The sequence below is a fragment of the Phacochoerus africanus genome, chromosome 15, assembly GCF_016906955.1.
Source record: "Phacochoerus africanus isolate WHEZ1 chromosome 15, ROS_Pafr_v1, whole genome shotgun sequence".
In the NCBI taxonomy this organism is placed as follows: Eukaryota; Metazoa; Chordata; class Mammalia; order Artiodactyla; family Suidae; genus Phacochoerus; species Phacochoerus africanus.
Window position 1 is genome coordinate 83,019,632 of NC_062558.1, and position 27,815 is coordinate 83,047,446.

A 27,815-nucleotide genomic window follows, 5' to 3' on the forward strand; every position below is an offset into this window, starting at 1 on the left:
CGCATGCGTCCTCTAAGCCAGCGCGGGACGCAGGCGCCTACCTACCCTCTAGTCGCGTCCTGTCGCTAGGCAACCAGCGCGAGGCCCAGGCGCAGGAGACTGCCTCGTGCTGAGAGAAAGGGGAGCGCCGCAGAGAGCGCTGGGCGAGGAGCGGAGAATTTGCAGTAGAGAGGAAGCGTGTCGGGCGGTGAGCGGCAGTAGGGCGGGGAGGAGGCCGCAGAGAGGAGAGGAGAGTAGAGGCCATAGGAGAGGAGCAAAGAGGGGCGGGGTAGGATGCGCTATTGAGAGGAGGGGGCGCGCTAGGTTTGCGAGATTACCGATGGAGGGAAGGGAGCACCAGGTTAGGTGAGCAGAGACGTACAACCCAGAGGCAGTGAGAAGAGGACAGCCAAAAGGGGGAATCGAGCGGAGCTGGCAGGCTTGCGCACACAGGGAGAGAGAAAAGGGAGAGGGCTGGCCTGCGGGAGAGAAGCCTCAAAGGCTGCAGGCGATGGGGTGGGGGGCTAACGGCTTTAGAGCAGAGGAAGTTATAGCTACCTATAGCCTGGTATTTTCCCCGCTTAGCACCTTTGCACTTGCTGGTGACCTCTGTTTGGTTCCTGTCCACTGAAAAAAATTGCACATCTGAGAGTTGTGAGTTGTTTCATTTGGGGACTAAACTGAGGACTTTAGCCCTGGAGATGGCCGCTGTGACAGCTCTAAGGAACTGCTCCTGCATGGAAGAAGTAGGGGGGTGGTCAGCATATGTGTGATTTTGGAGAAGGGGTACCTGCAGTCAAACACATATCTAGGTGAAAGGTTATTCTAGTCACCAGGCACAGATGACTTAATGATTTCAGTGCTTTCCTAAGTATGGGAAGATGCAAGAAACTGGGCTTATAAAATTTTTTCCTGAAAATTTCTAACTATCTGAAGGCCTGTTCTATCATTTTCTCCAGAGAACAGATTGCTTCAGTCCTGATCTCCATCCTGAACTCCTTTTAGGTTGTGTTAATGACTCAGTTAACAACTGTAATGGCTAAGCAATCCTTGTAGAATCAGCTGGCTAGCAATGTTCTTTAGTTGGCATTCTTTTCACTGTGATGTGCTCCCTACCTCCAGAAAGCCTTCCATCCTCCACCAAGCCCAACAATTTGCAGTCTTCCTTGGTTTAGTCCTTTGTGCACAGGCTAGCATTTCTCATGTTCTAATTTATGTGGGGCAGTACTGGGCAGGAGGTGCCTCAGTAAATGTTGGTTGAGTCATAGATGTTAGCATGGGCACTAACAGATGGGAGGAAGCGTGAGCTCTTGCCTGGGCCACAAGCATCGAAGTCCTGACTGATTAAGTCAAGAAATATTTGCTGAGCACTTACTGTGAGCCCAGCACTAGGAATACAGTGTGAACAAAGACAATCTCTATACATGTCTCCCCACCTGAATGCAAGGCCATGAGCAAGGAGGATCAGTACAAGTAGACCTCAGAGGAGCTCTGGAAAACTCAGAAAAATAGCCCCCTTCTCACTGGTGAGCATGGCCTGAGTTGGTGGGGAGTGGGCTGTAAAACACATCCCTTTAGCCCCTCTCTCTCCTGGCCTCACACTGTGGCTCTATTTCTCTGGCTCTACTGTCTTCCCATCAAGTCAGGCCAACGTATTTTGTTGAGACCATTGTTGAAAATGTTCAGTTTAGAGCAGATGCTTTCTCCAGAAAGGGTTGCCTCAGTGTGGCAGCCACCAGAGGACCAGGCAGTGAAGAGGCTTCCTGGGAAAGCAGAGATGGTGATTCTGCCCTCTGGGAAGGCCAATCCTACTGTGATGAAGGCAAGGTAGATCTGTAACTGTGCCTTACCTGGGGATTTTGTTAAAATACAGACTCTCGGAGTTCCCGTCATGGCGCAGTGGTTAACGAATCCAACTAGGAACCATGAGGTTGTGGGTTCGATCCCTGGCCTTGCTCAGTGGGTTAAGGATCCGGTGTTGCCGTGAGCTGTGGTGTAGGTTGCAGATGCGGCTTGGATCCCACATTGCTCTGGCTCTGGCGTAGGCCAGCAGCTACAGCTCCAATTAGACCTCTAGCCTGGGAAGCTCCACATGCCACGGGAGTGGCCCAAGAAAAGGCAAAAAGAAAAAAACAAAAAACAAAACAAAACAAAAAAACAGACTCTCCATCCATAAGGTCTGAGCTGGGACCTGAGAATCTGCATTTCAGCAATCCTCAGGTGATGCAATGATGCAATGCTGCTGATCCTAGACCACACTTGAGTAGAAGGGGTGTAGAAGATAGTTTATTTAAGTGCATTGGTTAGGTGGGCCACAGATTGGCAGAAAAAGCCACCACCCATCCCCACCTTCCACCACTACCCCTACATTAATGACTTTAAACACACATTGATTATCTTAACAGTTTTTGAAGTCCAAAATCCAAAATGAGTCTTAGAAGTCTAAAACCAAAGTGTCAGCGGGGCTGGTTCCTTCTGGAGGCTTTAGAGGAGAATACATTTCCTTTCTTTTCCACCTTCTAGACGCTACCCTTCCATTGTCACATCTCCTTCTACTGGTGTGACCTTACTCTATCCCTCTTATAAAGACCCTTGTGGGAGTTCCCACTGTGGCACAGCAGGTTAAGGATCCAGCGTTGTTGCTGTGGCAGCAGTAGGTTCGATCCTGGCCCAGTGCAGCAGCTTAAGGATCCAACATTGCTGTAGCTGTGGCTCAGATTTGATCCCTAGCCTAGGAACTTTCATATGCTGTGGGTATGGCATAGATAAATAAATAAATACCCTTGTGATTACACTGTGCCTACCTGTATAATCCAGTATAATCCCCCCCCCCAACTCCTTAATTTAATCACATCTGCAAAGTCCCTTTGCCATATAAGGTAACATATTTCTCTTTTTCTGGCCACATCTGTAGCATGAGGAAGTTCCTGGGCCAGGGATCAAACTGAGGCCAGGGATAAACAATGCTGGATCCTTAACCTGCTGTGCCACAAGAGAACTCCAAAGTAACATATTTCATGGGTTCCAGGTATGAGGACATGACAACTTTGAGAGCTATTATTCAGCCCTACCACACTGTGTATTTCGTAAGAACAATGACATTTTCTTACTCATATTTTAATTACCAAAACCAGGAATTTTAACTCTGATTCAGTTCTATTATGTAATCTACAATCCACATTCAGATTTCCCAACAATGTGCTTTACAGAATTCCAATTTCCTGTCCAGACCCAACCTTGGATCATGTGCTGCAAATAGTCGTTATGACTGTTTAGCCTCCTTTGATCTAAAGGCTGTTTAGACTCATCTTTTTTTTTTTTTTTGTCTTTTATGATCTTGATATTTTTAAGAGCACAGGCCACTTGCAGTCTGTCTCTCAATTTAGCTTTGCCTGATGTTCCCTCAGTCAAATTCTAGTCTTGTGTTTGCAGCCAGAATCCACAGAAATGTATTATGTCCCACTAAGAAATGCATCACATCAGGAGATGCGTGATGTTATTTTGTCCCCTTTATTAGTGATATTTACTTTGATCACTTGGTTAAGGTTGTGTAGGCCAGGCTTCACACTGTTAAGTTTCTCTATTTCCTTTTGGAATTAATCCATAATTTGTGGGGGGAAACTTTGAGACTATATAAATATCCTATTCCTTGTCAAGTATTCACTGAATTTTAGCGCTCATTGATGACTGCTTCAGTTACACATGATGGTTACAAAATGATTTAACTCCATTGTTCTTTTCACAATTACTTATTGGCATTCTACTTTAAGAAAGAATTACCAGAGTTCCCGTCGTGGCGCAGTGGTTAATGAATCCGACTAGGAGCCATGAGGTTGCAGGTTTGATCCCTGGCCTTGCTCTGTGAGTTAAGGATCCGGCGTTGCCATGAGCTGTGGTATAGGTCGCAGATGCAGCTCGGATCCTGTGTTGCTGTGGCTCTGGCAAAGGCTGGTGGCTACAGGTCCGATTAGACCCCTAGCGTGGGAACCTCCATATGCCACAGGAGCGGCCCTAGAAAAGGCAAAAAGACAAAAAAAAATTATTTTCCCAATACATTATTTTTTTTTCTACTTTACAGCATGGTGACCTGATTATACATACATGTATACATTCTTTTTTCTCACATGATCATGCTCCACCATAAGTGACTAGATATAGTTCCCAGTGGTACACAGCAGGATCTCATTGCTTGTGCATTCCAGAAGCAATAGTCTGCATCTGTTAACCCTAAACTCCTGATACTAGTCAGATTTGTTTCTGCAGATTGGAATGTGTCTATTTTAACTCCGTTCTTTTGGAGTTAAAATATGTAAGCTTCAGGAAAATGGAGATGATTAGGAATAAGCTGAGTACTTGGCCATTTCATCTCTCAAATCATCCATTGTAACAGCTCATTTTTTTTATGGCCACACCCATGGCATATGGAAGTTCCCAGGACAAGGACTGAATCCAAGCCACAGCTGTAACCTATGCCACAGCTGTGACAATGCCAGATCCTTTAACCCACAGTGCCAGGCTGGAGATTGAACCCACACTTCCACAGCAACCCAAGCTACTGCAGTCAGATTCAACCTACTGTGCCACAGCAGGAACTCCTGTAACAGCTAATTTTTATTAAACATTTTTATACACCAGGCTATGTATTTCACATGTACTTATTATCTCTTTTAATCCTCACAATTATGAGATACATAGTTTTATCATTCTGTTCCACAGATCAGGAAACAGACTCAGAGAGACTGGGTAACTTGCTGAAGATCACACAGCTAATAAACAGCAGACCCAGGACTGGAACTTAGTCTATCTGATCCCAGAGTCTGCATTCCTACTCCTACACTCCATCTCCACTCCATACTTATGGTCTAACTCAGGCTTCATTCCCTCCAGTTCTCAACATCTGGTTGAGTAAATCCAGGGGCTCAACTCAACCTCGTTTCTTGCTTAAGCCATAGGGAATGGAATATTGTGTTAAGTGCTGGCAGAGCCCCTGACCAGCAGTAGCTAAAGTGCTGAGCATTTTCCCTCCCTCTCCTCCTCAGGGCTTCTCAGTGGTGGTTGTGAAATATATAAGCCTGTCTTATCTGTGTCATAGATGATTGTAAATTCCGACCTCACAATAGTGCATCTTGGTGGGTGCTCATAGCCCCTCTCGGGACCTCCTCCTTGCTCAGTTATTTCCTCCCTAATCAAGAGTAGAAATGCGTGGGTAGGTAGAGGCCTTTGTCACTCTTCAACACCAATCTGCCAAACTCTTCTCAGGCCTGATGACCCCCAGGACCTACTTTCCAACTAGGACAGCTGGAGAGATTTAGAAAAAAGTTCATTTGAAGGTAAGATCTATTGGCAGGTACCTATTATTTATTGGTTATTTGGGGAAGGGTGGGATCCAGAAACATCTCTTATTTATCCTGAAATGAATCTGCACTGATTGGAATGTGTCTATTTTTCTTAAGTCCAATTAGATTTGTAGAACAGTGTGACTCTGTTTTGATGTTTCCCGAGCCCACCGAGATGGAAACCGAATACCTGAAGAAGTGCTTTGGAAATTGCCTGGTCCAGGCGCTGGCAGAGGTAGCAAAGGTTCAGCCCAGTGACCCCATAGAGTACCTGGCTCACTGGCTTTATCATTACAGGAAAACGGCAAAAGCCAAAGAAAAGGTATGTGTACACTGAATCAGGTTGGGGTGGGCTTTTCAGCTTTCCCAGAGTAATCTGAAATGCAAGGCAGGAGTCTGGAGCTGACCTGGGGAGTTTCTTGGTTTAATTCCACTTATAAGGATAGCTTAGGTCCAGATATCCCTAAAGTCTAGGGAGTCTGGGGGCTGACGAGAGACTCCATCTCAGAGGAGTGGTGGAGCTGGTGGTCTGGCGATCCTGGAGATTGAAGCTAGTTAGTTCCAGGAGCAAACTCAGGAGGCCTGAAGGGCCTGGGGCCTATGGTCTGTCCCAGGAATGGTGCATGCTTCCCCGGCTCACCTGATTCCACTCTGTTCTATCACCACAGGGCAGGCAGGAGAAGGTCCAGCTGCAGGAAGAATATGATACTAGCCTCAAAGAAGCCAAAATAACAGAAATGCTGAAGCGAGAAGAGTGTGAGATTCAACAGGAGTGTGAAAAGTGTCCCCAGGTAGGGAGGAGGAACTTGGCACTGGGCACGCACACACCCTGTGGTGGGTACCAGGAAATCCCTAAGTCAGCTCAGCAAAGTGCACTGAGCCTCCTGTGATCCTACTCTTCCCTCCATATTCATATGCTTGTATATAAATCAATCTTATTGACAGTCCATGTCAATAAAATCCCTATCAATGAACTAAGAAAATGCTTAAAGGCAATTCCATGTTTAGATTTCAGGGGCTACCTTAGACGTTACTGGTTTAAAAAAATCAGATTTTAAAATAATCTAGTGTGTCACCTGGAACATTCCATACAAGATCCTTTGAGCCCTTTTCAAAAATTACTCAATATTTTTCAGAAACCAAATATGGTTTCCAGTATGTTTTTTAGATATTTTATTTATTATATACTATTTACTTAAGTATTTAGTATATGCTGTTTATTTATTTATGTATCAAGCCACAGATGTCTCCTCTGTGATGCTCTCATAGTGGTCATGAATTATTAACTTAGATTACTTGGAAACAACCATATATTCATTAGTCCAACAAGCATAGCTTTTATCTCCTACAATTTTTGCCACAGTCTTCTGAAAAATACCTTGTGTCATTTTGTGCTTTCTACAAAGTACGTGACATGTGGAAAGCAAATTGACTTCTTGAGCTTGATATCTGACATCTATTTAACTATCAGTCTATCCTCTGCATTAAAATCTTTAATGTAGGAGTTCTCATTGTAGCTCAGAGGGTTAAGAATCCAACAAGTATCCACAAGGATGCACTTTCAATCCCTGGCCTCATTCAGTGGGTTAAGGATCCAGAGTTGCTGCAAGCTTTGGCATAGATCACAGATGTGGCTTGATGTTGCTGTGGCTGTGGTGTAGGCCAGTAGCTGCAGCTCCAGTTCAGCCACTAGCCTGGGAACTTCTATATGCCATAGGTGCAGCCCTAAAAAGAAAAAAAATTAAAAATAACATAAAATCTTTAATGTGGTCTTGTACAATTCACTAGCTTTTGGTAGTTTCCAAAGCCAACTTTGATGAAGACATGAGACTATTGAGCTTATGTACATTTATAGCAATATGCTCAGCTTTCCTCATAATTAATAGATTTATTTTTTAAGTCTGGATGCTTTAGAAAGAAATCAAAAGAAAGACAGTTTCCTACCACAGTTTGAAAATAGTAGTTAAAGAAATTCTCCCTCAGGAACAACTCATTCTTTGAACGGTTGTTAAGAGATGAAAGAGGTGAGATCGTTAAGCAAAAGTTGTCCTTACTTTGCTGCCCACTCTGATCCTTTTCTAACAACACATTTCACTGTTAATAGAAACAGAAATATATAAGGCAGGGAAAGACTCCCAAACTCTGCCCTGGTTTTATGATGCCTTTATTAAAGAAAACTTTGCTCCCATCAATATTTTGATTTATCCCTTTGCATTGCACTCAGGAGGTTGTTTACCCTGTAGCAATGTTCCTTAGCAAGATGTGGATGAGTTAAAGGTTTGCTGTTCTTTTGCCAAGCAAGAGACAAAGGCAACTGTAAAGGAAGATGGGAAATGAGAGCCACTATGATGCCTGGACTGTGTGCAAGTTCTCAGTTTTAGGAAACTGTTCATGTGCAAATGATCTGGTTATGGAAATTGATTCCTTTTGTTAGAAGGAAATAAAGAGAACCCAACGGTGATCTAAAACAAAGCTTACTGCTTACCTAGCAAGGGAAAGCCATGTCATCCAAGTGCAAGTTACTCTCCTAGTATAAACTGAAAGAGCTAGATAAAGCGCAGAGAGATGGAGGTACATCAAATAGATACTGACTCACAGACTTTGAAAAACTTATGTTTTCCAAAGGAGACAGGTTGGAAGGTGGGGGATGCAATGGAGGTTTGGGATGGAAATGCTATAAAATTGGGTTGTGATGATCACTGTATAACTATAAATGTAATAAAATTCGTTAAGTAATAAAAAAAAAAGACGAGATTCTAAATTCTGGTTTCTTGTTGGCTCAAAGTGAACTGCAAACTATTCCTTGCTACTGTCATCTTTAGATTTCATCACTAGAGCTGTAAAACTTATCCAACATAGGCCCAGGATGGGCTGCATAAGATTTCAGCAGGCCCGCTGATTTAGCTGATGGGCTTTTATGCCTATACTGAAAATTTTTGCAAGATTTTCCTTAATATCCTAAAACTGGCAATGCTTGCATATACCTTAGAAAGTCTTTGAGTACTTCAGACTGAATACTGCTGGTCCAGTGGTTGTGTCAATAGAGGAGTAGAAACAGAGAGAGCACTATGTGTGGTAGAGATCATATCCAATTATGGGAATCAAGAAGAGAGTCACAGAGGAGGTAGCATTTGAGTCAGACCTAAAAGAATGTTGGCAAAAGTTGCCCTTGTATTGGTTTCTCTTCATTAAGCAGAGGCAGCTTTGAGTAAATAAACCATTATTCTGCTTCTAAGTCTGAAAACACAGTCCCTTTATTTATAAAGATCTGAGCCACACATGTGTTTTATGGAAACAATACATAGAGTTGCTGCACAAATTCATGGCACTTTGGAGTTAGAAGTGTCTTAGCATGTGAGCAAGTACTTTACAGCCCTCATTGCATTGCTCCACAGAGTCCACTGTTGAGTGACAATGGGCAAAGATGGGGGTAGAGGTGTCCAACAGAGCTCATGCTCCAAGGTTTCCTCCCTCAGCAGGGACTGCAATTACATGGATTCCTTTTTTTTTTCCCCCTAGGGCCAGACCTTTGGCATATGGAGGTTCTCAGGCTAGAGGTCAAATCAGAGCTATAGCTGCCAGCCTACACCACAGCCACAACGACTTGGAATCTGAGCCTCCACTGCTACCTAACCACAGCTCACAGCAACGCCAGGTCCTTAATCCACTGACTGGGGCCAGGAATAGAAATCAAAACCTCATAGTTACTCATTTGATTTGCTTCTGCTGTGCCATAGCAGGAACTCAGGATTCTTTTTTTTTTTTTTTTTTTTAAATCTTTTTAGGGCCTCACTTGAGGCACGTGGAAATTCCCAGACTAGGGGTTGAATCAGAGCTGTAGCCACTGGCCGACACCACAGCCACAGCAATGCCAGATCCCACCAGATGCTTAATCTGCTGAGAGAGGCCAGGGATTGAACCTGAGTCCTCATGGATACTAGTCAGATTCGTTTCCCCTGAGCCATGACAGAAACTCCTACATGAATTCTTGATATTGTCCCATAGGTCACTGAGACTATATTCATTTTTTTCCAATCTTTATTCCTCCATGCTTCAGTTTGGATAATTTTTATGAATATGTCTTCAAGTTTACTGATTCTTTCTCCTGCAATGTCCAATATCCTATTTAGGGAGTCAGTAAATTTTTTCTTCATTTAGGCTATCTTGTTTTTCAATTCTAGAATTTCTGTCTTCTTCCTTTCTATAATTTCTATCTTCTCTGCTGATATACTCTATCTTTTCACTAATGATGACCATTTTTCTCCTTTAAATTTTAAAAAATATTTGAGTTCCCGTTGTGGTGCAGCAGAAATGAATCTGACTAGGAACCATGAGGTTGCAGGTTCGATCCGGTGTTGCTTTGAGCTGTGGTGTAAGTCACAGATGCATCTCAGATCTGGTGTTGCTGTGGCTATAGCATAGGCTGGCAGCTACAGCTCCGATAAGACCCCTAGCCTAGGAACCTCCATATGCCAAGGGTATGGCCCTAAAAAGACAAATAAATAAATAAATAAATTTTTAAAAATATTTGTAATCAGTTCTAAGTTCTTGTATGCCAATCTCATCATCTTTGTCATTTTGGGGTCTCTTGTATTAAATACTTTTTCTCTAGATTATGGTTCACATTTTCCTACTTCTTTACATGTCTAGTAATTATTACCTGAACATTGTAGATGATACTTTATAAGGCATCTAGATAGTGTAGTTTTCCTGTAAAAGGTGTTAAATTTTGTTCCATGAGGCAGTTAAATCATTGGTGAATTATCTTGATCCTACCAGATTTGTTTTATGCTTTGCTAGATCAGGTCTTTTTCAAGTTTGTTCAGTCTTGGGCATGAAAAAGGCATGTTGAATTTTTGCCATGCTGAGTATTTTTGGTCTCTGCTAATGACTTTTTTGCTCTTTTGTTTTATATTTAGCCGCAGATATCTGTAGCAAGCTCCACAAAGAAAACCATATTCATGCAGGAGAACACAAAACCCCTTGAGAAGGAAGCCTTAAAGCAGGAATGTCTACCAGGCACTTCCAATATGATGCCAAGAATGCCTCAACAGATTCCTTCTTCAGAACCATCTGTCCAGATTGGCCAGAATATTGAAACTCCACAAAAAATAAATTACCAGGCTTTTCAGCATGAAGTTGCTCCCGAAATGTATCCTGGCTCCAAATCCCCTCCCTAGGCTGTAGAAGGTGGATCATTCTAATGATGCTTCTGTCAAAGCTGCAAGCTGAGAAAATGGCCAACTAGAAGAGCTCTTACTCGAAGATGATAACTACTTGAATTAAAACAAGATGTGAGGAGTTTCCATCATGCCTCAGTGGAAACAAACCTGACTAGAATCCATGAGGACACAGGTTTGATCCCTGGCCTCGCTCAGTGGGTTAAGGATCCGGGGTTGCCGTGAGCTGTGTTGTAGGTCGCAGGTATGGCTCAGATCTGGCGTTGCTGTGGCTGTGGTATAGGCCAGCAGCTGTAGCTCTGATTAGATCGCTATCCTGGGAACCTCCATATGCTGCAAGTGCGGCCCTAAAAAGCCAAAAAAAAAAAAGAGAGAGAGAGATTTGAGATGCTGTCTGCAAGGACTCTGCAGCCCAAGTCCTGTCCTATTAGTCATGAAAACCCTTTAATCATGTGAAGATATGAAACTCACAATAAGGATATAAAATAAGTAACCAAACTAATGAGACTTTTTTGTTTTTTTTTTTTTTTTGCTGTCCCGTAGCATGCAGAAGTTCTTGGGCCAGGGTCAAACCTGAGCCACAGCAGTTAACCCAAGCCTCAGCAGTGACAGTGCTGAGTCCTTAATCACTAGGTCACCATGAAACTCCAAGATTTTTTCTTCTTGCTTTATCATTTTTCTGCAGACTAGACAGTGAAAACGTATCTATCTTATGTGTTCATATCTTAACTGAATTTTGCAATCAGACCCCTAGGGAGATTTACACATGTCCTTATTTTTAAAACAGGTCCAATAACAGTAAAATTTTTTCAATTATTTTCTATCTGTATTCATTCAAATATCATCTGTATTTTGATGACTGGAGATTTATATCTGTAATCAAGATTTCCTTGAACTTGATGGCCTCTTTGATATCTCTACTTGGATGACCAACAGACATCTCAAACCTAATTATGGTTGACCCTTGAACAACACAGGGTAATCTACATGTAACTTATAGTTGGCCCTCCATACTCTCAGGTTCAACTAACTGCTGGCCATGTAATACTGTAGTAGTTACTACTGAAAAGTATCTGTCCGTAAGTGGACCTGTGCACTTCAAACCCATGTTGTTCAAGGGTCACTGTAATGTAAATGGAACCCCTGATGTCCTCCCTGAACCAGTTTCTACCATTTTTAAATTTGCTCAGCTCAAAACTCTTGGTGCCATCCTTGAGTTTACTTTTTTGTGTTAGCCCTAAATCTGCTCTGTTGGCTTTGCATTTAAAATAAGAACTGAATTCAACCATTTGGATGCACCAGCCACAATCATCTTTTGCCTAGATTATTACAATAGTGTGTTAACTGATTCGCCCTTCTTCTGCCCTTGACCTTCTCTAGTCTAGCCTCAACATTAACATCAGGATGATCTTGGTAAAACATTAAGCCAGATCATGTCAAAAAGTGACTTCCCATCTCCTTCACAGAAACATTTCAGGCCCCTACTATGACCTACCAGACTCTTCTCATTCTCCATCATCTTTTTACTCTTCATATTATTCTCTCCATGCCAGCCCCCATCAACCTCTTGTTCTTCAAACATGCCAGCATGGTTCAATCTCAGAACTTTTGTTTCTCTTCTCTCCATTTGGAAATCTCCCATCTCCCACACACCTCAATTTCTGCAGATTCTCTTATGGAATTAAAGAAACCTCAGCTAAAGTTAGACTTGGGATATAGGCATATAGGGGGAGCTCTCACTCTCCTCCATGCATCATCAATTACTCCAAACAGGAAGAGACATTTGCCTACATCTCCGACTGGAAGGTGCCTCTACTTTACTAGCCAGCAAGAAGAATAAAACCTCTCGACCCAGTAGCAGCCCAACCAGTAAGAGGCTGTAGCAGCACAACCAATGAGAAGCCTCCATACTTTAGACTTCCTGTTTCCTCCAGCTGGCTCTTTGGTTATCAGAATCCCCCTCCCAACTGCCCCCTTTCTGATATAAAAGTAAATTCCCGTTCCTCCTTCTGTGGATTTGCCTATGGTCTGAATTGCAATTCCTCTGCTGTTCCCTTCTAAATTCACTGTTGCTGGTAAAATACTGGCTATTCTATTATTAAAGTTGACACTCTCTTCCCTTAGGTCTTCACTCGAAAGTTGCCTTTTCACTGAAGCTTTTTTAGATATCCTATCTATGCATACATCCCATTTATACTGCCACCGACAACATTTCATGCCCTCCTCCCTGTCAGTCTCCCTCAATAGGGAGGGATTTGTCTGTTTTTACTTTGGTATCCCCAGCACCTAAAAGAGTGCCCAGCATAAAGAAATGGCCAGTAAATATTTGCTGAATAAGTGAATGAATGAACTTATGTAAGGGCTGGCAACTTATAGCAGACATATAAAAAGACCAAACCAGCCAGTTTGGGTTGGCAAAAGGGTTAGGTTGCAATTCCAGACCCCTGAACTCTTCCTCTGGCCCAGGATTGGCTGTATAATATGCAAGGCCCAGTGTAAGATGAAAATGCAGGTTGCCTTGATCAAAATTGTGTGCTTCAAGATAGTAACAGCAGAGCATTAAACCAAGCATGCAACCTTTCCAAATTCGGGTCCTGTATGACTGAACAGGTTACACACTCATGAAGCCAACCCTGCTCCAGCCATAGCTGCTGCTCACATGGAATATCTGTGATGAGACCTTGTCTTCTCCAACCATAAGGTCAGGTCTTAGGATGATCAGCTCAAGTGTATCAAAGGTCACACTACTACCCTCTAAAAGGTAGGTGAGATCTCCCACTGGCCTGCCCCAAAGCTCATACCACGCTGCCACATGCGGGAGCACATGTGTGCCAAGCTTAAGGAAAATGCTCAGAACTTTGGAGTTCATGGCTACTGTGGTATCCTCTCTTTGTCTCATGGGTGTGGATGGCTAGCCCAGGTTTGGGATGGAAATGGGCTCTTAGAAACTGGTGCTTATAAGTAATCAGAACTCTTGGAGCCTATGGAAAACCATACGTTCATACTGACAATAAAAATAAATAAATAGGAGTTCCTGTCGTGGCTTAGTGGTTAGCGAATCCGACTAGGAACCATGAGGTTTCGGGTTAGATCCCTGGTCTTGCTCAGTGGGTTAAGGATCTGGTGTTGCTGTGAGCTGTGGTGTAGCTCACAGATGCAGCTTGGATTCCGAGTTGCTGTGGCTCTGGTGTAGGCCGGCGGCCTCAGCTCCGATTAGACCCCTAGCCTGGGAACCTCCATGTGCCGCGGGATCAGCCCAAGAAATGGCAAAAAATAAAATAAAATTAAAATTAAAATAAATAAATGTAAGAGCAGCACTTAAGCTTTAATGTGCATGCAGACACCTGGGCAGGTTATTAAATGTTGCCAGTTCTGATTTACTAGATTCGGGTGGGATCTGAGATTCTGTATTTACAAGTTTTCTCCATCATGTCCAAGCTGCCAAATCCAAAGACCACATCTAGAGTAGTCAAATACTACAGCAGAGTCTCTCAACCTTGGCACTACTGACATTTTGAATATTCTTTGTTATAGTGAGCTGTCTTATGTATTGCAAGATGTTAGTAGCATTCATGGCCTCTACTCAATACATATATAAAAATGAAAATCAAGGAGTTCCCGTTGTGGCTCAGTGGTTAACGAATCTGACGAGGAACCATGAGGTTTCAGGTTCGATCCCTGGCCTTGCTCAGTGGGTTAAGGATCCGGCATTGCCGTGAGCTGTGGTGTAGGTCGCAGACACGGTTCGGATCCCACGTCGATGTGGCTCTGGCATAGGCCAGCAGCTACAGCTCCGATTAGACCCCCTAGCCTGGGAACCTCCATATGCTGCGGGAGCGGCCCTAGAAATGGCAAAAAAAAAAAAAAAAAAAAGAACATCAAAACTGCAATGATGTGAAGTTACCTGGTGACTCAGCGTGTTAAAGATCTGGTGTTGTCACTGCTGTGGCATGGGTTTGATTCATATGCCATGGGTGTGACCTTAAAAAAACAGGGCTAAGGATCTCGAGTTGTGGTGATTGTGGTGTAGGCCAGCAACTGCAGCTCCAATTTGACCCCTAGCCTGGGAGCTTCCATATGCTGCAGGTGCAGCCCTAAAAAGCAAAAAAAAAAAAAGGAAAAAAAGCAAAAAAAAAAAAAAGATAATGACAATACCAAATGCTGGTGAGGATGAGGAGAAACCAAATCACTCATATTTGCTGGTAAGAATATAAAATAGCACAATTACTCTGGAAAAGGGTTTAGCAGTTTCTTATGAAACTAAGCATACAATTAATTGCCATGCAACCCAGCAATTGTACTCTTGGGCACATATCCCAGAAAAATTAAAACTTATTCTCACACACAAACTTTATGCAAATGTTTATAAAAGCCTTATACATAACAGGCAAAAACTAGAAATAACACAAGTATTCTTCAGTCGGTGAATAGTTAAACTGTGGTACATTCATATCATGGAATATCATTCAGCGATAAAAAGGAATGAACTATTGATACATGAACAACTTGGATGAATCTGAAAGAAATGATGCTAAGTGTTTTTACATGATATATTACTCCACTTACATAATATTCTTGAAATGACAAAATCATGGAGATGCAGACTAGATTAGTGATTGTGGAGGGTTAAGGACAGGGGCTGGGGAAGCAAGAGATGACTGTGGTTATAAAAGGGCAACAAAAGAAGGCCTGTGATAGAACTGTTTCATGTTTTGATTGTGGTGGTGGATATACAAAGCTACATATCTGAAAGAAACTGCTTAGAATTTAACACACATGTATACAAATAAGTACAAGTAAATGGGAAAGCTAAGCCAGATTGGTGGGCTGTACCAATATCAATATCATAGTAGTACTATTGTTTTGCAAGATGTTACCATTTGTACATGGTATCTCTCTGTTTCATACAACTGCATGTAAATCTATAATCATCTCAAAATTAAAATTTTTAAAGTTGATAAAATTTTTATCTATGTACAGTCTGTTTTCAAAATCCTCAATTATACCCATAATGTATATTAACCTTTATTTATTTATTATTTATTTTTAAAAGAAAATTTTATTTATTTATTTATTTTGCTTTTTAGGGCCACTCCCGCAGCATATGAAAGTTCCCAGGCTAGGTGTCAAATCGGAGCTACAGCTTCTAGCCTATGCCACAGCCACAGCAATGCAGGATCTGAGCAGTGTCTGTGACCTACACCACAGCTCAAGGCAACACCGGACCCCTGACCCACTGAGCGAGGCCATGGATTGAACTCAAATCCTCATGGATACTAGTCAGATTTGTTTCTGCTGCACCATGACAGGAACTCCAAGAAATTTTTGTTTTTAATTGCAATTAATTTGGCCAATTTGTTATCTGGAAAGTTTAAACTAATTTGCACTCCCATATGAAAATGGTCATTTCTTTACACTCTTGCCACACTGAGCTAGTTATTTTATTTTCTTCCAACCTTATACGTGAAAAATAGTCAAGTTCTTTAAGTATATTCTGGATACTGAACCCTTATCAGACATGTTTACAAGTACATGCTATTATTATTATTATTATTATTATTATTATTTGTCTTTTTGCCTTTTTCTGGGGCTGCTCCTGCGGCATATGGAGGTTCCCAGGCTAGGGGGTCTAAATGGAGCTGTAGCCGCCAGCCTACACCAGAGCCACAGTAACATGGAATCTGAGCCTCATCTTCGACCTACACCACAGCTCACAGCAATGCCGGATCCTTAACCCACTGAGCAAGGGCAGAGACTGAACCTGCAACCTAGTCAGATTCGTTAACCACTGTGCCAGATGGGAACTCCCATGCTATTATTATCCCCTTTTAACCTGTAAGAAACTGAGGCATTAGGTAGCCTGCCTGAGCCATGTGATTAGAAGGGGGGAAAGCCAGTGTTCAAATCCCAACAATTTGGTTCCAAAAGGAGGGCTTGAACTCACTCATAAGCACCTTGCTCAGAAGAGCAGCCTTGGAAATAAAGGGTTAAGGGCACTTGGCTCAGGAGCCTCAACACTCTTCCACCTGAGATGGCTCTACACTAAGGTTCAGGACAAACCAATTCCTGACTGGTTAACAGACTCTCACAGGCTTTACCAAGAGCTAGCCTTGCCCAAGGATTGAAGATGGCAAAGTGAAATGACCATGTGCCTCTCCCCTCCAACCCAGGGCAGTGCTTGGAGGTCGCTGCCAGTGCTTGGGCTGCTCCCTCTGATGGACACATTCTTTCTAACAAGAACTGAATGCCTTTACTCAGGTTACAGTCTTTATCACCTCTCTAAGATCAGGATGTGTCTCACCTCTGACCAGGCTGGCTTTGCTTCTACTGGGCAACTGATGAGCAACTGAAGAAAGACCACCTTCTTCTCCTCTCCCCACGAGTTCTCATGGTTGGCAGTGCGATTCACCCGTCCTGTGGAGCAATCAAGGGCAGCCGTGATGGACAGGAGCAGTAAGGGATTCAGTGCTCAGGACATGGGAGATGTTCAGTGACCACAGTAGGAGTCCTAAAATGGGAGAGATGACAGCACAAACAAAGGCAGGTGGACAACACCACAAAGAACCTTTCAGACCAGGAGAAGGGCACGTGCAAAGGCACAGGCACGAGACTAAAGGCTCTCTAACGCATAAGCATTAGGAATAGCCAGAGAGGCTCAGGGTGCTGGGGGAGGGAAGGACCTGAGATAGCCTGGAGAAGCGGAATCCACAGTGAGTTGGAAGGAGAGGTCTAAAACAGCTACAGCTTTTATTTGTTTAGGGGGAAGTTAAGGGGCTACGTGAGTTCACTCCCAAATGATGCCTGCTTTTGAAGTGACTTTAAATCAGGAACTCGGAGTTCCCGTCGTGGCGCAGTGGTTAACGAATCCGACTAGGAACCACGAGGTTATGGGTTCGATCCCTGGCCTTGCTCAGTGGGTTAAGGATCTGGCGTTGCCATGAGCTGTGGTGTAGGTTGCAGACGTGGCTTGGATCTCTCGTTGCTATGGCTCTGGCATAGGCCGGTGGCTATAGCTCCGATTAGACACCTCGCCTGGGAACCTCCATATGTCACGAGAGTGGCCCAAGAAATGGCAAAAAGACAAAATAAAGAAAGAAAGAAAGAAATCAGGACCTCTCCCAAAGAGACAGGGTCCAGGATGGAGCACATCTTCTCCCAGAGGGTATGTGCTCAGTAGACCTTCCATACCCTTCAAAAGGGAATACAGCAAGTTCATTCCTCCACTTATGTTTCAAGAAAGAAAGGGATGTAACTTACAAGCATTATCTTCACTATCAATAATAACTGTCTTACTCTGGATGTTGTATATGAGCCAAGCTCTATGCTAGGTGCTTAAGTGCATTATCTCCTTTAAATCTTTTTTTTTTTTTTTTGGTCTTTTTTGGGCCACACTTGCAGAATATGGAGGTTCCCAGGCCAGGGGACGAATCAGAGCTGTAGCCACTGGCCTACACCACAGCTCACAGCAACGCCCAATCCTTAAACCACTGATGGAGGCCAGGGATCAAACTTGGGTCATCATGGATGCTAGTTAGATTCGTTTCCACTGAGCCATGATGGGAACTCTGTTATCTCCTTTAATCCTCAAAACACTGGAGTTCCTGTCAAGGTGCAGCGGAAACAAATCTGACTAGGAACCATGAGGTTGTGGGTTTGATCCGTGGTCTTGCTCAGTGGGTTAAGGATCTGGCGTTGCTATGGCTGTGGCTGTGGCCAGCAGCTGTAGCTCCAATTAGTCCCCTAGCCTGGGAATCTCCATATGCCGTGGGTGTGGCCCTAAAAAGCAAAAAAGAAAAAGAAAAAGTCTCACAACACTGCACAAGATGATTCAGTACTTGCCCCCATGTTATAGAGGAAACAACTAAGGTTCAGGAGTTGATGGCTGGTGATCCAAGGTCATACAGCCAGGAGGTGGCACTTGGGTCTCTCAAGAGCCCACATACTTGACTGCCAGGTAGTGCTGCTTAAGCCTTTCTAATAAAAGAAATTTAATTCCTCTGTCCATGAATATTTTGCTCCAAGTCAACTGCAGTCTTTTTCTTACCTCTCAGATGAAATGAAATCTTCAAAGAACTTTCATGTTATTGAGAGCATATGCATATTTTATTGTCTTGATTATCAGACAAAATTAACTGACACTCTAAGCATTTACAACCCCAAGTAGGATATTTCAAAATCATGTTAGGAGTTCTCAATGTGCCACAGCGAGTTAAGAATCCAGTGTTGTGGTTTTCCCGTTGTGGCACAGTGGAAACGAACCCAACTAGGAACCATGAGGTTGCAGGTTCGATCCCTGGTTTCATTCAGTGGGTTAAGAATCCAGCCTTGCCATGAACTGTGGTGTAGGTCACAGATGCGGCTTGGATCCTGTGTTTTGCTGTGGCTGTGGTGCAGGCTGGCAATCGCAGCTCTGATTCGACCCCTAGCCCAGGAACTTCTATATGCCGGAGGAGCAGCCCTAAAAAACAAACAAAACAAAACAAAAATCCAGTGTTGTCTCTGCAGCCAGGGGTATTGTCTAAAAATATCACACTTGTAGATAAGTTTAGACAAAGTGAAATGGAAATTCAAAATTATCAGGAGAAATACAGTTCTCAGACAACACTTTGTTTGGGCAAAAACTGCTCCACAAGAAGCACCAAAAAAGTCCGCATACATATTGTCAAGGAGGGAGAAACTGATCAGGAATCATTGCCCCTAATGATGAAACACGCGTATATTTTCAGCTAGACTGCAGTTATTCCTTACTGCCCCAAAAAAATCACCACTGGGGACATATTCCGAGACCATAATGGACCAGAATAAATTATCTCCAGGTCATTTGTCTGAAAAACGAAGTACATGGACGCAATTAGCTGAGGAGAGACTTTGCAAGAATTATCACTAGGGGAGATAAATTCTGCAGATGAGCCTCACCAAGGAAAACCCTCATGAATAATGGCCAATAGAAAGCAATTTCATTAGAAAAGTTCACAGGGGAAAAATTCCTCAATACTCATCACTGTTGCAATCAATGCATAAAACCCGTGTTTATGAGACTCCTCAAAAATCAGTTGCTGAATTAAAAGATTCTATAAATAAAATCAGCCACAAAATAATTAGCCGAAGAGGCCTGAGATCTTTGGATAAGGATATTAAGAAATGGCTCTCTAAAAAGCAATGTTTGGAGTTCTCACTGTGGCACAGTGGATTAATTATCTGGCTTGTCTCTGTGGCGTTGCCAGTTTGATCCCCAGTCCAGCGCTGTGGGTTAAGGATCTGGTGTTGCTGTAGTTGTGGCATAGGTTGCAGATGCAGCTCAGTTTGATCCCTGGGCCAGAAACTTACATATGCCATGGGTGCAGCCAATAAAGGGGAAAAAAAGTGATGCTTAACTGGGTCACTTTGCTGTACAGCAGAAACAGAACATTGTAAATCAACTATAATAAATTTTAAAAAGCAATGCTTTATATGCATACATATACATACATTTATACATTATAGATAATATGGAGTTCCTGTCATGGCGCAGCGGAAATGAATCTGACTAGGAACCATGAGGTTGCGGCCTCGATCCTTGACCTTGCTCACTGGGTTAAGGATCCGGCCATGAGCTGTGATGTAGGTGGGCTGCTGTGGCTACAATTAGACTCCTAGTCTGGGAACCTCCATGTGACACATATGCCTTCGGGGAGGGGGGGGGGAGCCCTAAAAGACAAAAAAAAAAAAGAAAAAAATAAGAAGAAAAAAAGCTTTTGAGTCAAATTGACAGAAATCTAGAGAGAAATTCCCCAAGAATTTTGCTCTGAAAGAAGCACTTCCAGTGATACATTTAGAATATAGTTACCAAGAAAATGGCCTCAGAAAGAGAAGTTTCCAGGGAGTTTCCTTCATGGCTCAGCAGTTAACAACTCCGACTAGGACCATGAGGATGTGGGTTCAATCCCTGGCCTCGCTCAGTGGGTTAAGGATCCAGCGTTGCTGTGGTGTAGGTCACAGACACTGCTAAGATCCCGAATTGCTATGGCTGTGGCGTAGGCCAGCAACTACAGCTCTAATTTGACCCTAAGCCTGAGAACTTCCATATGCTGTACATATGGCCCTAAAAAAAGGAAGAGAAGTTTCCGTCAATAGGATTGGCCAGAATAGAAGATGTTTAAAGTTCATATAGAAAGATAATGCCCAAAGAACAAGATGTTTAGAACAAAACCCTCAAAAGAGGCAGAATCTGAAGAGTGACTGGTTGACTCCATGAGAGATAATAAAACTAAGAAAATCTTGAAATCTGGAGAAATTGAACCATTTTATAGGGGCAAGCCCCAGGGCAGAGGTTGTTAGGCTTACTCTTCAGAAGTGGCCAGGTTCACTGAAGAGGTTCTGCAGAACATGCCTTGAGGCACAGAGTTTTCATTACCAGATCCCTTCAACACAAAATATCAAAATAATTATCATTGTCATCAGTAAAGTTATGAGCCAAATAAAGAACTTTAAATAAAGAACAAGTTTCTCATCAAAAACATCAGTATGTAACTCTAGTCCAACAATGCCATCTGGAGATAAAAAGTTCAAGCATACGATTAGTCCAGATAAAAATCTTACACACAATTCTTTAGAAGAGGAACAAGTAGTGCATATTTTGAGCCAGGAAATTCTTCCCAGCAAATGCTTCCAGAAAAATCTATGGAGAGGATCCAATGCAGTGAAGTTCCCTGGCAAACACTATCCAAATGAAAAAAATCTTTAGAAAGTGGTAGCCAAGACAAAATGTCTTAGCTCTTGGGAGTGGTTTGGAGCAAAGCAGAGCTGACACTGAATTCACGATACCATATGCTTGGAGCCCATCAGAAAAAAGTGCTCTGCACACTCTCTCCCACAGAAGTGACTTCTCTTAGGAGTTCCCTTCATGGCTCAACAGTTAACAAACCCAACTAGGATCCATGAGGATGAGGGTTCGATGCATGGCCTCACTCAGTGGGTTAAGGATCCGGTGTTGCCACGTGATGTAGGTTGAAGATGAAGCTAGGATCCTGTGTTGCTGTAGCTGTGGTGTAGGCCAGCAGCTGTAGCTCCAATTCAACCCCTCACCTGGGAACTTCGATATGCCACGGGTGTGGCCCTATTAAGAAGAAAGAAAGAAAGAAAGAAAGAAAGAAAGAAAGAAAGAAAGAAAGAAAGAAAGAAAGAAAGAAAGAAAGAAAGAAAGAACGGACCTCTCTTAAGATAAACTCCATTGTCTCAATTAAGTCTTTTCAGGAAAAACAGAGCCAAGGTAATACAAATGCCAGTCAAGTATTCCCACACAAGACATCTTGTAGTGCAAGCCCTCTAGGCAGTGTCGCCCTGGCTAAAGATTTATCAGGTCTTCTTTCTGTACTCTATAACCCACTTCTAGAGAGCCAGGAAGGCATTAAAATTTTCACCACTGCAAGTTTAATTTGCTTATTTTTAGCACTTCCAAAAGAATTCCCCTTGTGTCTCAGCAGGTTAAGAACCTGGCTAGTATCCATGAGGATGTGGGTTCAATTCCTGGCCCCAATCAGTGGGTTAAGGATCCAGCATTGCTGTAAGCTATGGTATAGGTTACAGATGTGGCTCTGATCTGGCGTTGCTGTGACTGTGACGTAGGCCAGCAGTGGCAGCTCCAATTCGACCCCTAGCCTGGGAACTTCCATATGCTGCAGAGGTGGCCATTAGAAAAAAAAAAGAAGAAGAAAAAAGGAACAAAAGAATCTCTTCAGAAGTTTTCAGGAGAGATAGCTCCAGACTAAGACTAACAAAGATGAGATGATATATCTCAGCGAATAGAAATGAAGGTCACAGCATCAAAGAATGAGATCAGTCAGGATGAAGTTACCCAAGGAATGATTCCCAAAGACCTTCCTTGAAAAAGTGGTCAAGTTCCCAAAGCATTTCTTCCTCTAGAGATGAGATAGCAGCTGAGAGGTAATATTTACCAAATTGCAACCAGGGAGAGGCAGATATTAGAGGTAAAGCCAATGAACAGACACCATTAAGAAGAGATAAAAAACCTGGTCTCAGTTTCATCACAAGAGACAAGTACCCTGGAGGCTGTTCATCAAAACTGAATTGCTCCTGATATCCACCAATCTGAATCAAACACCTCCTTGAAAAGGGGTTATAATATAGGTAACTATAACTTTTGCACTATGGTTCAGTGATATTCCTTAGACATGAAAAATGATGAAGAAACTATCTAAGAAGTTATTTCTCAAGAGATTATCAACCAAAATACAACAAAATATCAGATCTAAAGATGCATCAAATACTTCTGAAACTCCAAAAGAAAAAGCAAATGACTATATGGGTATCTAACGGATAAATGAGAGGAGTGTACCTCCCTTGTTCAATGAATAATGAAGACAAAACAAAAATAAAGAATTGATGACAAATTGGTCAATTTCTACTTGATTTTCACCTCAAGGGAATTGTTACTTAATTGGAAAGCAAACAGCATAACCTAAAGATTAAGAGCAAGAAGTTTGGCCTCCACAGACCTAGGTCAAATACAGGTAATCCAGAGATGGGATTAAGATGGCAGAACAGAAGGACTGGAGCATAATTTCTCTCCTAAAAACAACAAAATTCACAACTAAAGGCTGAGCAATCTTCACCCAAATGGACCAGAAACCTTAAAAAAGACATCCTACTGCAGAAGAAAAAGAGGAGGACACATCAAGAGGTAGGAGAGGCAATTTCATGGTATAAACAACCCCATACCTCCGGGGTGGGAAGCTGCACAGACTGGAAACTAACTGGTTCACAGAGACTCACTTACAGGAGTGAGAGTTCTGAGCCTCACATCAAACTCTCAGTGTGGGGATCTGGCACTGGGAGAAAGAGCCTCTGGAGCATCTGGCATTGAAGGCCAGTGGGGCTTGTGTGCAGGAGCTCCACAGGACTGGGGGAAATGGAGACCCTATTCTTAAAAGGTGCACACAGACTTTCATGTGCACTGGGTCCCAGGGCAAAGCAAAGTCTCCATAGGAATCTGGGTCAAACCTGACTGCAGTTCTTAGAGGACATCCTGGGAAAACAGGGGTGAATGTGACTTGTTGTGAGGGAAGGACAATGAAAGCAAAGTTCTCAGGAATACTCAGCAGCTGTGCCTGTATCTGGAAATGGCCATTTGGGAAATATCTGGCCCTACCCATCAGTCAGTACTGAGAAGCCCCAGGGCAAACAACAATCCAGGTGGGATCACAGCCCCGCTCCTCAGTAAACAGACTATCTAAAGACCCCTCAGACACACAGCTGCCTCTAATCCCATCCAGAGACTAAGCCCCACCCACCAGAGGGATTAGAATTGGTTCCAGCCAGGGGGCAGGCATCAGCCCCTCACATCAGGAAGCCTACAGCAAGCCCCCATAACAACTTCAGCCACAGGGGGGCAGACACCAGAAGTAAGAGAAGCTACAACTCTACTCTCTGTAAAAAGGTCACCACACCAAAAACCTATAAAAATGAAAAGAGAACTATAACTTAGATGAGGGAGAAAGGAAAAACCCCAGAAAATCAGTTAAGTGATGAGAAGATTCTCAGCCTCCAGAAAAAAGACTTTAGACTGTTGATGCTGAAGAAGATGCAAGACATTGGAAATAAACTGGAGGCAAAGATGGATAACTTACAGGAAACACTGACCAAAGAGATACAAGATATAACACTTAAACAAGAAGAGATGCAAAATACAATAACTGAAATAAAAAATTCACTAGAAGTAGCTAACAGCAGAATACAGGAGGCAGAAGAACGAATAAGAGAGGTGGAGGACAGATTAGTGGAAATTATGGATGTGGAACAGAAAAGAGAATAAAGATTGAAAAGAAATGAAGAGAGTCTCAGAGAACTCTGGGACAACGTGAAGTGCTCCAACATCTGTATTATAGGGGTGCCAGAAGGAGAGGAGAGAGAGAAGGAGACAGAAAAAATATTCCAAGAGATAATAGCCAAAAACTTCCCTCACATGGGGAAGGAATCACTCACTCGAATGCAGGAAGCACGATGAGTACCATATAAAATAAACCCAAGGAGGAACACCCTGAGACACATATTAATCAAACTGACCAAAATTAAAGACAAAGAGAAAATCTCGAAAGGAGCTAGGGAAAAGAAACAAATAACATACAAGGGAACCCCAATAAGGTTATCAGCAGATTTTTCAGCTGAAACACTGCAGGTCAGAAGGGAGTGGCATGGCATACTTAACTTGATGAAAGGAAAAAACCTCCAACCAAGATTCCTCTACTCAGCAAGGCTCTCATTCAGATTTGAAGGAGAAATCAAAGCCTTCACAGATAAGCAAAAGCTGAGAGAATTAAGCAACACCAAATCAGCCTTACAACAAATACTAAAGGAACTTCTCTAGGCAGAAAAGAACAAGAGAAGAAGGAAAGAAAAAAGAGCAACAAAAACAAATCCAAAGCAATTAGTAAAATGGCAATAAGAACATACATATCAATGATTACCTTAAATGTTAATGGACTAAATGACCCAACCAAAAGACATAGACTGGCTAAATGGATACAAAAATAACACCCATATATATGCTGTCTTCAAGAGGCCCACTTCACTTCTAGGGACACATACAAATTGAAAGTGAGGGGATGGAAGAAAATATTCCATCCAAATGGGGATCAAAAGAAAGCTGGAGTAGCAATACTCATATCAGACAAAATAGACCTTAAAATGAAGAATATTTGAAGAGACAAAGAAGTACTTTACATAATGATCAAAGGATCAATCCAAGAAGAAGATATAACAATTTTAAATATCTACACACCCAACATAGGTTCACCACAATATATAAGGCAACTGCTAACAACCTTAAAAGGACAAATTGACAATAACACAATAATAGTGGGGGATGTTAACACTCCACTTACAGTAATGCACAGATCAACCAGACAGAAAATCAATAAGGAAACAAGCCCTGAATGAAGCATTAGACCAGATGGACTTAATAGATATTTATAGGACATTCCATCCAAAAGCAGCTGAATACACATTCTTCTCAAGTGCACATGGATCCTGGGCTACACATCAAGCCTCAGTAACTTTAAGAAAATTGAATCATATCAAGCATATTTTCCAACCACAGCACTATATGACTAAAAATCGACAACAAGAAAAAACTGCAAAAAACACAAACACGTGGAGACTAAACAACATGATACTAAACAACCAATGGATCCCTGAAGAAATCAAAGAGGAAATTAAAAAATACCTAAAAGCAAATGACAACAAAGATATGACACTCCAAAACCTATGGGATGCAGCAAAAGCCATTCTAAGAGGAAAGTTTATAGTAATACAAGTCCACCTCAGGAAACAAGAAAAAGCTCAAATAAACAACCTAACTTTACATCTTAAGCAGCTCAAGAGAGAAGAACAGACAAGACCTAAAGTTAGTAGAAGGAAAGAAATCATAAAGATCAGAGCAGAAATCAATGAAATAGAAACGAAGAAAACCACAGAACAGATCAGTGAAATGTAAAGCTGGTTCTTTGAAAAGATCAACAAAATTGATAAACTCTTAGCCAGACTCATCAAGAAAAAAAGAGAGGAGTTCCCGTCGTGGCGCAGTGGTTAACGAATCCGACTAGGAACCATGAGGTTGCAGGTTCGGTCCCTGCACTTGCTCAGCGGGTTAACGATCCGGCGTTGCCGTGAGCTGTGGTGTAGGTTGCAGACGCGGCTCGGATCCCGCGTTGCTGTGGCTCTGGCGTAGGCCGGTGGCTACAGCTCCGATTCAACCCCTAGCCTGGGAAACTCCATATGCCGCGGGAGCAGCCCAAGAAATAGCAACAACAACAACAAAAGACAAAAAAAAAAAAAAAGAAAAAGAAAGAAAAAAAGAGAGAGGACTCAAATCAATCAAATTAGAAATGAAAAAGGAGAAGTAACAACGGACATCACAGAATACAAAGGATCATAAGAGACTACTATATGCAACTATACAATAAAATGGAAAACCCAGAAGGAATGGACAAATTCTTAGAAAAGTACAATCTTCCAAGACTAAACCAACATGAAATAGAAAAGATGAATGGACCAATCACAAGAACTAAAATTGAAACTGTGATTAAAAAACTTCCAACAAACAAAAGTCCAGGACCAGATGGCTTCACGGGTAAATTCTATCAAACATTCAGAGAAGAGCTAACACCTATCTTCTGAAACTATTCCAAAAAATTGCAGAGGAAGGGACACTCCCAAACTCATAATATGAAGCCACCATCACCCTGATACCAAAACCAGACAAAGATACCACAAAAAAAGAAAACTACAGGCCAATTTCACTGATGAACATCGATGCAGAAATCCTCAGCAAAATACTAGCAAACCTCATCCAACAATACATTAGAAGGATTGTACGTCATGATCAAGTGGGATTTATCCCAGGGATGCAAGGATTCTTCAATATCCACAAATCCATCGGTGTGATACACCACATTAACAAACTGAAGAATAAAAACCACATGATCCTCTCAATAGATGCATGAAATGTCTTTGACAAAATCCAACACCCAATTCTGATAAAAACCCTTCAGAAAGTGGGCATAACGGGAACCTACCTCAACATGATAAAGGCCATATATGACAAACCCACAGCCAACATCATTCTCAATGGTGAAAAGCTGAAAGAATTCCCACTGAGATCAGGAACAAGACAAGGATGTCCGCTCTTGCCACTACTCTTCAACATGGTTTTGGGAGTCCTAGCCACAGCAATTAGAGAAGTAAAGGAAATAAAAGGAATCCAAATTGGAAAGGAAGAAGTCAAACTATCCCTATTTGCAGATGACATGACACTATACCTAGAGAATCCTAAAGACTCTACCAGGAAACTGTTAGAGCTCATCCACAAATTTGGCAAAGTCACAGGATACAAAATCAATACACAGAAATCGACAGCATTTCTATACACTAACAACGAAAGAGCAGAAAGAGAAATTAGGGAAGCAATCCCATTTACCATTGCATCCAAAAGAATAAAATACCTAGGAGTAAACCTACCTAAAGAGACAAAAGACCTGTACTCTGAAAACTATAAGCCACTGATGAAAAAAATCAAAGATGACACAAATAGATGGAAAGATATACCATGCTCGTGGATTGGAAGAGTTAATATTATCAAAATGACTATACTACCTAAGGCAATCTACAGATTCAATGCAATCCCTATCAAACTACCAAGGACATTTTTCACAGAACTCGAACGAAATATTTTAAAGTTTGTTTGGAAGCACAAAAGACCCAGAATAGCCAAAGACATCCTGAAAAAGAAAAATGGAGCTGGAGGAATCAGGCTCCCGGACTTCAG

The 27,815-nt window shown here is 42.3% G+C and overlaps 1 protein-coding gene across 1 annotated transcript; it reads left to right on the plus strand.

Moving 5' to 3' along the window:
- Positions 1 to 61: 61 nt before the first annotated feature.
- On the plus strand, positions 62 to 10,864 carry DYDC2 (DPY30 domain containing 2). Its single transcript, XM_047761035.1, has 5 exons — positions 62 to 187; positions 5,239 to 5,309; positions 5,433 to 5,637; positions 5,984 to 6,106; positions 10,235 to 10,864. The coding sequence occupies exons 3-5, from the start codon at positions 5,470 to 5,472 to the stop codon at positions 10,493 to 10,495; spliced, it is 552 nt and encodes a 183-aa protein (XP_047616991.1). The 5' UTR covers positions 62 to 187; positions 5,239 to 5,309; positions 5,433 to 5,469; the 3' UTR covers positions 10,496 to 10,864.
- The last annotated feature ends 16,951 nt before the right edge of the window (positions 10,865 to 27,815 follow it).

Bases quoted from the DNA above. Each gene is read 5' to 3' on its own strand.
- DYDC2 (XM_047761035.1), top strand. From the start codon at position 5,470: ATGTTTCCCGAGCCCACCGAGATGGAAACCGAATACCTGAAGAAGTGC. The intron at 5,638-5,983 runs GTATGTGTACAC...CTATCACCACAG, and splicing joins CGGCAAAAGCCAAAGAAAAG to GGCAGGCAGGAGAAGGTCCA. The intron at 6,107-10,234 runs GTAGGGAGGAGG...TTTTATATTTAG, and splicing joins AGTGTGAAAAGTGTCCCCAG to CCGCAGATATCTGTAGCAAG.